Below are 14208 nucleotides of genomic sequence, written 5' to 3' on the forward strand. Positions count from 1 at the left end.
GCTCAACTTAGAAGGAATAGTAGATGAGAGAAAGAGAAAGGGGTGATACCATAAATGCATACTATGATTAATCATGATTAATTGTGTAATTAATTATTTTTAATTCCACGATTGATTTAAATTAAAAGTTTTAATTGTTGCCCACCTCTAGCAATGATGAGGTAAATTATTAGCACTGCAACTATTTCATACTCGTAAACCCCCTAATACTTGTGCTGAGCCTGCCTCTGGTTCAATATGTGGGAGTTAGTCCCCTTAACAAAACTCAAAACAGCAGAAGTAAAAAAACAACAACAACAACAACAACAGGGAGATGAGAACAGCCATGGGCCAGAGACAATGCAAATCACTTCCAGCTACATTAATAAATATTTAGCATAAACTAGCTCTCTACTTACCAAAGCTAGAAAGACGACAAGCCTGGCCAGTTCAATGGCCCGCCCATTCACAGCTTTACTGGCCATAAAGGTGAAACAAATGCTGTTTCCACTCAGGATAAGAAGACGGGCATTATTCTCTAGAAGCCACTCGCGGGGCACCACTATCATCCCAAAACACAAGACACGAATTATTTCATTACTGCACAGTAAAATACAGTCAATTTAATGTATATGCTATATACATTCTAGTATTGATATTCTGCATTCTGCTACCTACCTGCTCATGTCTGGCCTCAATTTAAACTTTTCATCTGTCATTTCTCTCTTTGAAAGCATAGCTATATCATATTTTCACTCCCTCTTAACATGTTATATCTTTTCATGGTTTGCTTCTTACTATGTTACTGCTCCTTTGCACAGTGCTCCTCTATAACAGTGCACTCATATTTAGGCACTTATTCTATAAAGGAAAGTAGGCGCCTACTTTCCTTTATAGAATACTACTGTAACAGGTGAAATACGTACCTATAATTTAAGTGTGAGCATTTATGCCAGCCATAAAGCTGGTATAAGTGCTCATACCTAAATGCCAGATACGCATTTTACTTACAGTATTCTACAAGTTCTGCACGTGTGAGTCTCACTCATGCTCCGTCCAGACTCCGCCTATGTGTAGACCCATCAGTCAAATACATGTTATGTAAGATATGAATGTATTTACAGAAAATGAAGATACTTAGTAGGTATTCTCTGAGGACAGCAGGTCTTATATTCTCATGTGTGGGTAATGCGATCCCACGATGCCCGGTCCAGAGCTAGTAACAAGCTTTTAAGAGCTTTGTGGAATGCAAGACACGCTCCACCACGCATGAATGAGTGCCTTCCACTAGCCGTGAGAGCATGGTTACCAAAGTACAATACTACAGCATAAAAAGAAAATAGGAGAAAACTCTAAGGGGAGGTGGGAGGGCTGTGAGAATATAAGGCCTGCTGTCCTCAAAGAAGTATCTTCTATTGTTCTGAGGACAAGCAGGTCTATTTATTCAGACATGTGGGGAATACCTAACAACCTGGCTCATCGAATACAACAAACACTGATCAATTGGACCTTGCAACAGCAAGTACATAACACAGATCAACCTGAGACTATATACAAACCGAGTGAAAGTGCAGCCTGGAACAGAATAAAACGGGCCTAGGGGGGTGGAGTTGGATTTTAGACCCCCAAACAGATTCTGCAAAATTGTCTGCCAGAAATGACTGTCACGTCGGGTATCCTGCTCAAGGCAGCAGTTACATGTGAATGAGTGGACTGAAGACCATGTTGCAGCCTTTCAAATTTCTTCAATGGATGGGCATGAGGTCAAGGAAAGAATGTTGACAAGACAATCAACTGGATCAGATGGAACTCCTACACCACCTTCATCAGGAACTTAGGGTGCACGCGGAGTACTACTCTGTTGTGATGAAACTTAGTATAAGGTGCATCCACTACTAAGGCCAGAAGCTCACTTACTCTATGAGCTGAAGTAACAGCCACCATGAAAATGACCTTCCAGGTCAAGTACTTCAGATGGCAGGAATCCAGTGGCTCAAAAGGAGCTTTCATCAGCTGGGTAAGAATGACAATGAGGTCCTATGACACAGGTGGAGGTTTCACAGAGGGCTTTGAGAAAAGCAAACCTCTCATGAAGCAAACAACTAGAGGCTGTCCAGAGATGGGCTTACCCTCTACATGTTGATAAACACTAATTGCACTAAAGTGAACCCTTATGGAGTTGGTCTTGAGACCAGACTCGTATAGGTGTAGAAGAAATTCAAGCAGGGTCTGTGTAGGGCAAGAAAGAGGATCTAGGGCCTTGCCCTCACACCAGACAGCAACATTCTAATTGAGGTCTCACCAGAGTCTGACACCACTGTTGAGAGACTTGCATTGGTTATCAGTTGATACACATGTGGAGTTTACAGTTGCATGCATGGTTCATTAATTATTTATGTCTTATGCCCAAGTTCCCATATTCAGTTATTATCCACTCCTCCTTTCAGATCTACATCTCAATTTAGGTCCACATTAAGTTTAGGCTTTCTCACAGTGAAGAATGTGTTACTTAAAAGATTTCATGAAAGTTCATTTAGCTATCAATATAGTAGGCTGTGGAACATTTTCCTAGTATTTATATGGACTATGCCTAATTACATGTTATGCTGCAAATTGTTGAAGACTTATGGTTTAACAAGTACTTTGACTGATTTTATAATATTTTTTTCCCAATAAGTAGTTTGTCATAAGTAGGTTTTAATTTTGTGACCTGCTTTGATTCTTATATTGAAATAGGCGGTATACAAATGCAGGAATGGAATGGAATTATACAGAGGTATTATCACCACTTTTTTCCTACTGGCCATTCTTCTCCCTATGCACCCAAGCATCCTTCTAGTGCATTTTCTACCTTTTTGGCCACCTTTAGATCATCATGCCTAATGGTTAGTGCAGTGGTCTAAGAACCAGATGAACCGGATTCAATTTTCAATTCAGCACCTTGTGACTCTGGGCAAGCCACTTAACCCTCCATTACTCCAGATGCAAAATAAGGGGCCGATGCACAAAGGTTGCTGTTAAATACAGTTGCCACGAGAGAAGTTACCAAGTCTCAAATACCAACCAATGTACAAAGGGGATGGCATGCAAATTAGATGCACGGAAATCCTTTTTGCGTTGGTCACTGTTTGTGACTCAGGTGCCTACCACGTGCGCAGAACAGGATTGTTCTGCCCAAACTTTGCACATTGTCCCCCCCCCACAACCTTGACAGCTTCCCGGTTGGTCTGATGGGCCCCTGCCCCCTCAAACTTGAAATCATTTTTCCTTATATAGTGCTTAGGTCCCTCCTAGTGTATCCCAGGATGCACCAAACAGGGGCTGGGCTCCCCCATTTTGGAAGCAGGTGGGCCAGAGGCAGGATGCTGTCCTCCTGCCTCCCATGTTAAGGTAGGTGTGAGGGTCTGGATGGGTGGGAGTCCTGCATCTGCTCGCTAGACCACCAGGGCTTTTTAGTGGCCACTGGGGGGCTTGGCCCAGGGCTCAGGTTCTGGGTCCACTGGACCACTAATGATGCTCTTAGGGGGCAGGAGAACAGTCCACTGGTCACCAGGGATTTTTTTTTTTAGGTATAGTGGTTGAGAAGGGTCTGCTGGACCACCAGGATATATTTTGGAGTGCAGGAGGTTGGGAATTCCACTGGACCCCCAGGAAGATTTCAAGATTGTGGGGATAGGGGTTGGGAGGGGTCTGCTGGACCACCAGGGAGGCTCAGAAATCTAGTGCGCTGCCGACTTTCCTGTCAGTGCCTGAGCCAATCAGGCTTAGGCACTGACAGGAAAGTATAGCACAGGACACCAATGACAGCTCCAGAGCTGTCGTTAGTTTTTACCGTTACACCAGGGGTTTTCCATGCGCCAGTTTTCTGTGCATTCCATGGAAGTTAATGAGCTCATTGGCACTGGAAGAGCTAATGAGCTCATTTTAATACTAGCATAGGACTTTTGGATACTACTTCCATGCATGGTAAAGCAGTGGCCGAAAGCATCTGTTCACGCATGGAAAAAAACCGTTTCATTTAGACTGGCTAAAACTAGTCTAAATGAAATGTTGCAAGCTTGGTAAGTTTTGTGCACCTGCTCCTAAGTACCTGTATATAATATGTAAACCACTTTGATTGTAACCACAGAAAGGCGGTATGTCAAATCCTATCCTCCATCACATATGATCACACCCAAGTCCTGCACAAAAGTTCTTTACCCCTTAAACTGTATTGTTCCCTCAGGTTTTTACTGTCTCATTTAGAATTTGGCAGCCAAGATTTAATGCTAAAAAAAAAAGCAGGATCATTCATTTAATCTTGGCTGCCAAATTCCAGACCATTCTTCAGGCTTTGCTAGGTCCTTCTTCATGTTATCTACACCATCAGGGTGTCTACCCTATTGCAGATTTTGGTATTATCTGCAAAAACGCAAATTTTACCAGACAGCCCTTCCACAATATTGCTTACAAAAATGTTAAGAAGAACTGGCCCAAGAACCGAACATTGTGCCACACCACTGGTAATATCCTTTTCCTCAGAGTTAGCTCCGTTTACCACTACTCTCTGTCACCTTTCACTCAACCAATTCCTAATCCAGTCAGTCACTTTGAGGCCCATAATAAGGGCACTTAGTTCATTTATTAGTCATCTATGTGAAACCATGTCAAAGGCTTTGCTAACATTTAAATACACACATCTAGCACTCTCCCTCTTGGTCACCTAGTGAAAGAAATTAATCAGATTTGGCTGACAAGACCTGCCTCTAGTGAAACCATGTTGCCTCAGGTTCTGTAATCCATTGGATTCCAAAAACTTTACTATTCTCTGTTTTAAAAGTGTTTCCATTAATATACTTACCACGGAAGTCAGTGGCCCATAGTTCCCAACCTCTTCCATTTTTGTTCAGAGGAATCACATTTGCTCTTCTCTAGTCCTCTGGGACCACTCTGGACTCTAAAGCATTGAAAAGGTCAGACAGTGGAGCCGCCAGAACTTCCCTGAGTTCCTTCAGTACCCTCAGATGTATGCCATCTGACCCCATCGCTTTGTCCACCTTAACTTTAGCTAGCTCCACATGAACATAATCCTCTGAAAATAGGACACCTCCATTTCTATTTGTGTTTGTCTTCTGTGGTCCTGCTCCTGGCCTTTCAGAGCAACCAAAATGATTAAGGAAATGGAACTCCTCTCATCTGAGGAAAGGTGCCACGATTTGGGTTTCTGTCAGGTACTTGTGACCTGGCTTGGCCACTGTTGGAAACAGGATACTGGGCTATATGGACCATTTGGTCTGACCCAGTATGGCTACTCTTATGTTCTTATGGCTTAAGAGGTTAGGGCTCTTCATCTTGAAAAAAGATGGCTCAGAGGTGATATGATAAAGGTCTACAAAATCCTGAGTGGAGCAGAATGGGTAAATGTGAATCAATTGTTTACTATCTCAAAAGTACAAAGACTACGGGACATTCAATAAAGTTACACGGTAATTTTAAAATGAATAGGAAACCATATTTTTTCATTCAACGAGGAGTTAAGCTCTGCAACTTGTTGCTGGAAGATGTGGTAACAGCATTTAGCATATCTGTGTTTAAAAAACATTTGTACAAGTTCTTGGAACAAAAGCCCATAATCAGCTATTAAGAAAGACATGGGGTAAGCCACTACTTATCCCTGGGATCGGTAACATGGAATCTTACTGCTATTTGGGATTCTGCCAGGTACTTGTGACCTGGATTGGCCACTATTGGAAGCAGAATACTGGGCTAGATGGACCATTGGTCTGACCCAGTATTGCTATTCTTATGTTCTTATGAACAGTGCCCTGAGGTGGAATTATGTGCTCCACAGCTGGAGCAGCACTTGACTGCTCCAGCCAGTGCTGCCATGCTGAATACGTCAGAAAATACTGCCACAACAGCAACAAAAAATAATTTCCTAATGCTCAACGCTAATAATATGCAAATGATATCCATGCTGTTAGCATTGAGCATTAGGAAGTTAAAGGGGAGGATTGTGCCTGAGGCCTGCACACAAGAGGAGAAAGATCCACAGAGATTGGGCTAGGCAGGAAAAGAAGGAGCAGCTGAAGGATGGAAACTGAATGAAACATCCTCTCCCCATTAAGATAAGGAATGTACCAATGTTAAAGGATTCCCAAGGAGCAATGATGAAGCCATGATAGTCATGACATATTGCGGCCTACAAAATGAACGGAAGAGCGGGAAAGTTTTGTTACAATCCCATCACCAACAAAGGCCATCAACCCAGCCAACCCAGCAGCAGCCATCACTATGTCTCACAGACCCAGGCCTTGATGTATGTTATTACAATAAGGATGTTACATCACAAATTAAAGTCAGCAGCCAATCACACAACAGCTTGCATTCATCAGCCCACTGCCTGGGCCTGACACGTTGGAGTACTACCAGCTGTATCAATTACAACGTAGTACCCGTTCTGTGTTTTGATTGGCTGGTTGCATTCTTCTGTTTGGAAAGGACAAACACTTCACAAGCTTGCAGGGCAGACACCCAGGTTTCCAGCAGTAAGGGCACTCTTGTTTAGCACGCTGTTTTCTGAGCATTGGAGGGAATAGGAAATAACCTCATTTACATCATTCTGACTACATTAGCATGCTATTTGTGCTGAACATGGGCAAGCTCATTGTTTTCCATGGTAAGTGTGTTTCAGTACTATGCACTGGAATGCCTCAAGGCTCGCCGCTTTCACCAGTTCTTTTTAATTTAATGATGTTACCAGTAGCCAGATTACTATCCAATCAAGGCCTAAGTCCGTATATTTACGCCGATGACGTCACAATATATGGTGAAATTAGGCCTTACCTGCTAATTTTCTTTCCTCTAGACCCTCCAGACCGGTCAAGACGCTTGGGTTATGCTTGCCTACCAGCAGAGGGAGACTGAGAACACTAACTTCAAACTGAGTACATATAACCTGTGCTAGCCATCTATCTCCAGTATACACTTAGCAAAGCAGAGAAACAAATCCCTGGAACAGTAACTCTGAAACTAATAGAACCCCTGTACCTGGAAAACTAATAGTTAAACACCAACAGTGTGCTTAAACAGATGAAACGCCCAGGCGTCCCACTCTGTAGAATATTAGAGTCAAAGAAAGTTCTCCGACCATACTGAACATAAAATGAACAGTCATAGCAGAACACGGCTCAAAATACTTCTGATAATCGACACGGCTGAAAAATACTTCTGATAAGAGACAGGGCGGGCTCTTGACCGGTCTGGAGGGTCTAGAGGAAAGAAAATTAGCAGGTAAGGCCTAATTTCACCTTCCTCAGCAACCCTCCAGACCGGTCAAGACGCTTGGGAAGTACCAAAGCAGTAGACACATTAAGGGTGGGACCCACGAAAAGCAGAAGACAACACAGCCGCTCCAAACCGAGCATCCTCTTTTGCCTGCACATCAATTCTATAATGCTTTACAAAAGAATGAATGGACGACCACGCCGCCGCCTTACAAATGTCCTGCGGAGGAATAAAACTACTTTCCGCCCAAGAGGCGGCTACCCCCCGAGTAGAGTGTGCCTTTAGTACCGAGGGAACTGCCCGATGCTTCAACAAATACGCCGAGGCAATAGTCTCCTTCAACCATCTAGCCAGAGTAGCCTTGGAAGCCGCTTCACCCTTTCTGGGGCCTCCAAACAAAATGAACAAACGATCCGACGCTCGAAAGTCCTGCGTTCTGCTCAAATACGACCACAAAATGCGTCGAACATCCAACTTAGCCAAACGACGTTGAGAGAGATCACCAGACCTATCCCCCAACACTGGTAACGAAATCACCTGATTTACATGAAAGGAGGATACCACCTTAGGAACAAACGAAGGAACTGTCCGCAAAGTCACTTTCTCCTTAGCCAAGGAGAGAAAGGGCTCTCTACAAGACAAAGCCTGTAGCTCCGAAATTCTACGCGCCGAAGCAATGGCCACCAGAAACACTGTCTTTAAAGTAAGATCTTTACACGAGATGGAAGCCAATGGTTCAAACGGAGGGCCTACCAGAGCCTCCAAGACCAAATTCAAATCCCAAGGCGGAACCGTCGGACGACGAGGCGGACGAAGCAACTTGACAGCTTTCAAGAACCGCCCCACGTCCGGCGAAGCCGCCAAGGAAATCCCCTGAATCTTTCCACGGAAACAAGACAACGCTGAAACCTGCACTTTCAGGGAAGAGAGCGAGAGCCCCCTGTCAAGACCGTCCTGCAGGAACTCCAAAACTTCCGCGATCGAAATACGTAGCGGAACATAATCCCGCTCTTGTCACCAGTTCTCAAAAATGTGCCACACCCGCACATAAGCCAAAGAAGTAGACCTCTTACGACGCAACATGGTATCAATTACCCTGGCTGAAAAACCTTTTTTCCTTAATCTGAGCCTCTCAAGAGCCAGGCTGTAAGCGAGAATGGAGAAGGGTCTGCCATCTCGATCGGCCCCTGAACCAATCTCACCCCGGGCCCCAACGGAATCGGAGCCTGCACTAATAACCGAACCAGGTCTCCGTACCACAGACGTCGAGGCCAATTGGGCGCAATCAGAACCACTAGACCTGCATGGCGCCCGATCCGCTGCACCATGCGGCCCACCAGAGGCCACGGCGGAAATACATAGAGCAACTGTTGAGTCGGCCACGGGAGCACTAACGCGTCGATGCCCTCGGCCCGAGGATCTCTTCGACGACTGAAGAAGCGAGAGACCTGAGCGTTGTCGGCCGATGCCATGAGATCCAGCACCGGCCGACCCCACTCCAACACCAGTCGATTGAACACTGAGGGATGGAGGGACCACTCTCCGGGGTCTAACGTGTGCCTGCTTAGAAAATCCGCGCTCACGTTGTCCACCCCTGCCACGTGGCCCGCCGAGAGACCCTGAAGATGAGCTTCTGCCCACAACATTAACTCCGCCGCCTCCACAGCTAACGCTTGGCTCTTCGTTCCCCCCTGCCGATTTACATATGCGATGGCCGTGGCATTGTCGGAAAGAACCATGATTGCCTTGCCTTCTAGCAGGCTCTGAAAGGACCGAAGAGCCAACCGAATTGCTCGAGTCTCCAGGCGATTGATGGACCAAGATGCTTCCTCCAACGTCCAACGTCCTTGGGCTACCTGACCCAGGCAATGCGCTCCCCAGCCCGAGAGACTCGCATCCGTGGTCAGCACCGTCCAATTGGGAGTGTCCAGCGGCATGCCCTTCGCTAGATTCGGAGAGTGGAGCCACCAGCGAAGGCTGCGATGGGCAACCCCCGACAGAGGGAAACTCTCCTCCAGGTCCTGAGACTGAGGAGACCAACGAGACAACAAAGCTCTCTGTAATTCTCTCATATGGGCCCTGGCCCAAGGAACCACCTCTATTGTTGCTGCCATCAGACCCAACACCTGAAGATACGCCCGAGCCGAAGGCGCCCTCTGCGCTCGGAGCTGACGGATCTGTCCCTGCAGCTTGGAGATGCGAGGAGCTGTCAAAAACACCCGGCCCTTCTGTCGAAGCGAACTCCCAGATACTCCAGGGACTGGGAAGGCACCAGGTGACACTTTGCCAGATTGACCACTCAACCCAGCGACTGCAAGAAGGTCACCACACGGCCGGTGGCCTCCTCGCTCTCTGACCTTGATTTGGCCCGAATCAACCAGTCGTCCAGATACGGATGAACCAAAATGCCCTGCAAGCGCAGCGCCGCCGCCACCACCACCATCACCTTGGAAAAGGTGCGAGGCGCAGTCGCCAGGCCGAATGGAAGCGCACAAAACTGAAAATGTCTCCCTAAGAGCACAAAGCGAAGAAAACGCTGGTGCGCCTCTAGAATGGGGATGTGTAAGTAAGCCTCTGTCAGGTCTAAAGAAGTCAGAAACTCTCCTTCTTGCACCGCTACAATAACTGAGCGTAACGTCTCCATCCGAAAGGAGGGAACCTTTAGGGCTGCATTGACCTTCTTGAGGTCTAAAATGGGCCGGAAGGAACCCTCTTCCTTCTTGGGCACCACGAAGTAAATGGAGTAACAGCCCGTACCTCTTTCTAACATGGGAACAGGTACCACCGCCCCTAAACCGATTAGACGCGACAGAGTGGCCCGCACTGCTCTTGCCTTGCATCTTGAATGACAGGGAGACACGAGAAAGAAATCGGAAAGGGGACTGTCGAATTCTGGGGCGTACCCGTCTCGCACTATCTGCAGCACCCACTGGTCTGACGTGATCTGGACCCACCTCTGGTAAAACAAGCGTAAGCGAGCCCCCACGCGAACCAGAGGCTGGGTCCCCAAACCATCATTGAGACACACGGGACGTACCGGAAGCTCCCGAAGAGGAGCCTCGCCCCCCGCGACGGCCACCTCGAAAGGACTGGGTTCTCTGGAAAAACCGACCCCTAGTCCCCCCAGAAGACCTACCGGGTCGATACCGCCGAGCCTCCTGAAACCGCCCCCACCCCGCAGCCCCCTTAGACACCTTGGGACGAAGCTCAGGAAGCCGAGGGGCCTTAGCATCACCAAGACCCTTCACCAACTTATCCAATTCCTCCCCGAAAAGCAAAGAGCCTTTAAAAGGAAGGGAACAAAGTTTAGCCTTGGAGGCGGCATCGGCCACCCAGTCCCGCAACCACAGGGCCCGCCGAGCCGCCACCGCAAAGGTCATGTTCTTAGCAGACGCCCTCAACAAATCGTACAGCGCATCTGCCAAGAAAGACGACCCCATCTCCGACTTGGCCAGATCTTGAACAAGAGAAGCCCTATCAGCCTGCGGGCTATCCAGGAGCCTCTCAGCCCAGCGAAAACAAGCCCGAGCCACCAGACCTCCACAAACAGACGCTTGCAGGGCCAAGGCAGACAGATCAAAACTCCGCTTTAGGAAGGTCTCCAATTTCCTATCCTGAGGGTCCCGCAACGCGGCCCCCCCATCCACTGGAATAGCAGTAGCCTTAGTCACTGCTGTCACCACGGCATCTACCGTCGGGGACCTGAGAGAATCTCTGTCCTCCTGAGGAAGAGGATAGAGCTTGGACATAGCCCGAGCCACCTTACATTGAGCCTCCGGCGAATGCCACTCCTGCGTGATCATATCTCTCAAGTCCACATTCATAGGGAAAGAGCGAGAGACCCGCCTGATCCCCTTAACCAAAGGATCCACCTGCTTCCCATCCCCAATGGGAGCTGCCGCAGGATCAAACCTTAAAGTGGCAGACACCTGCTCAATGAGTTCAGATAATTCATCCCTGTGAAAAATCCGAACCACCGAGGGGTCTTCCCCTGGCAAAGTCAGGTCCCCATCCTGACCTGCAGCCGACCCCTCCTCCTCTTCCAGGGGGCTAAAATCGCCCTCAGAATCCGGAGGAGAAAAAACCTCTACATCTTCAGACCACTCCACTCGTGGTCTTTTAGCGGTAGCCCCCCCCAACCCGGGACTAAGGGACTCCGCACCCGATGGGCCCGCCTTCCAAGCCTGAAACAAACTCCAAACAAACTCCGGAGGGAACCCCATGCTGCCCGAGGCCTCCCCCCCAGCGGGGCTCGAAATCGGGAGAGACTGCGGCCCCACGACCGTCTCAGCGCCCAAAAGACCCGAATCCAAGATGGCGGCGGTTCCCGCCAAAATCGGAACCGCCGCTGAAGCACCAAACTGAGCCGCACAAACCTCCTGCGATCCAGCAGAAGGAACCTCCGCCGCTAACACCGGTGGTGCGAGGGATAGGGCCTTGGGACACCCCGATGCGCACACAGCCGGCAACGAAGCAACTTCCCCGACATACTCGCGCCTCAGAAACAGCTGATTACAACAACCGGCGAAAACAAATAAAAGAAAAACACTCACCGGCGCTTAATTACTGGCTCAGCTCTCCCAGACCGTCTGAACAACTCCGGAAACACCGGAGTGCAGCTCCTGCAGCTCTCCACACGAGGTGTGCTCCTTTTTTTTTTTTTTTTTTAACTTTATTTGAGCCCTGCTGCTATAATCTGTATGGCACTCAAGGCTGCAGGATTAACACTGCAGCCGAGGCACAACGCTGCCCAAAACGGGAGAGCCAGTCGGGGGGAGGGACCCGGCCACCCGGGTGTGACACCCCAGAGGGGACAATGGCAGGCCCCACCGGACCTACCAACCCCTTGCACACCACAGAATTCCAGGTACAGGGATTAACACTGTTCTCCAGAAAACAACTGAAAATTAACTAATCTCACAACAAGGAACCTAAATCCTACCAGACCGGACAAGCTGCACAGGCTGCATGTCTACCCTCTGCTGAGACTGAGAAAATACTGGAGATAGATGGCTAGCACAGGTTATATGTACTCAGTTTGAAGTTAGTGTTCTCAGTCTCCCTCTGTTGGTAGGCAAGCATAACCCAAGCGTCTTGACCGGTCTGGAGGGTTGCTGAGGAAATTCCATTTAAGAGCAACTTATCAGAAATTACAGATAAAATTAATACCAGCTTCCAAATCATGAACGCCTACTTAAACTCAACGCAGAAAAGACTCAATGTCTTATCTTATCATCGCAGTTTAACAAGACTAATTACGCCAATATAAACACACCATCCCACACTCTCCCTGTTGCGAATAACTTGAAACTCCTGGGTGTTACTATTGATCGAAATCTCACCCTTGATTGCCATGCGAAGAATGTGACAAAGAAAATGTTTTTTTGCAATGTGGAAGCTAAAAAGAGTGAAGCCTTTTTTCTCAAAGGAAGTATTCTGTACGCTAGTGCAATCATTAGTACTGAGCCACCTGGATTATTGTAACTCCATTTTTGCAGGATGCAAAGAAAAAACCATTAAGAAACTCCAGACTGCATAAAATACCGCAGCTAGACTCATATTCGGAAAGGCGAAATATGAGAGTGCCAAACCCCTCAGAGAAAAATTACATTGGCTTCCACTAAAAGATCGAATTGCTTTCAAGATTTGCACCTTAACCCATAAAATCATCCATGGAGAAGCTCCATCATACAAGTCAGACCTAATTGACTTACCGGCACGAAACATCAAAAGTTCATCACCTACCTTCCTAAACCTCCACTACCCTAATTGTAGAGGACTCAAATACAAATCATTACACGCATCTACCTTCACATATCTCTGCACAAAAGCATGGAATAAACTACCGAATGTTATAAAAACAACATGTGACTTGACAGCCTTCAGGAAATTATTGAAAACGCACTTGTTCGAAGAGACTTACAATAAGAATCCTCCTTAATGACTTGACTCATTCTATATCTAAACCAACCACTTACTGATCCCTCTGAATTGATTATCTACTATAATAAAACTCACCCTCAACATTCTGAAGACAACGTTCTGAAGTCACTCAGTCACTCACTGAAGGGTTCATGGATTCATGGTGGTGAAGCCACAACACTGACCATGTCTCTCTGCCCCGCCCTCGCATGACGGACCAATCAGAAAAAACACCCTCAACATTCTGAAACACAAAGGATCATCACAACACCGTTCCCAGGCAACACTAGGCAACGTAAGACGGACCAATCAGAGGAAACTACATGACAATAAGGGAGGAGCATTCCCCAGCAGAAGGTAAAATTATGTATAATCATACCTGATAATTTTCTTTCCATTAATCATAGCTGATCAATCCATAGACTGGTGGGTTGTGTCCATCTACCAGCAGGTGGAGATAGAGAGCAAACGTTTGCCTCCCTATATGTGGTCATGTGCTGCCGGAAACTCCTCAGTATGTCGATATCAAAGCTCCATCCGCAGGACTCAGCACTTAGAGAATTACACCCACGAAGGGACACTCTGCCCAGCTCACCACCGCCGAAACGGGGGAGGGGAATTAACCCAGCTCATCCCCACACAAGTGGGGGAGGGGAATCCGTCCAGCTCATCCCCGCGGAGCGGGGGAGGGACACCACACCCGCCGATGCGGGGGGATCTGGCTTATCCTGCAACCGCAACCGCGGGAGGAGCTGACTGACCCTAACACCGCCGAAGCGGGAGGGGTACAAAGCTGCCCTACAGCCGCACGAAGCGGGAGGGAGTGCCGGCAGAATTTAATGTCTCAATCCAGCCCCGTAAAACGGAGGGGAGAGGAATGCAGCAGCTCACTGTAACACAAACTCGTCTCAACTCTTGAAGAATCCAAGTGAAGAAGAACTTGAACACAAAGTCCTCCTGAAGTAACTGAAGGCTAAACTTGAACCTAAAATTCAACCAGAATATAAACAGTACAGATATCTGGGAGGGGCTATGGATTGA

General features: G+C 47.5%; 1 protein-coding gene across 3 annotated transcripts in view; it reads right to left on the reverse strand.

Annotated features, from left to right (window-relative positions):
- FBXO47 (F-box protein 47) overlaps positions 1-14208 on the reverse strand; it is a 250634-nt gene that overhangs the window by 33941 nt on the left and 202485 nt on the right. For all 3 annotated transcript variants that reach the window (XM_030221122.1, XM_030221121.1, XM_030221124.1), the window contains exon 9: positions 399-541. In XM_030221122.1, the coding sequence (XP_030076982.1) occupies positions 399-541 (143 nt within the window). The remainder of the gene's footprint in view (positions 1-398; positions 542-14208) is intronic.

This window comes from Microcaecilia unicolor, chromosome 12, assembly GCF_901765095.1.
Source record: "Microcaecilia unicolor chromosome 12, aMicUni1.1, whole genome shotgun sequence".
Classification (NCBI taxonomy): Eukaryota; Metazoa; Chordata; class Amphibia; order Gymnophiona; family Siphonopidae; genus Microcaecilia; species Microcaecilia unicolor.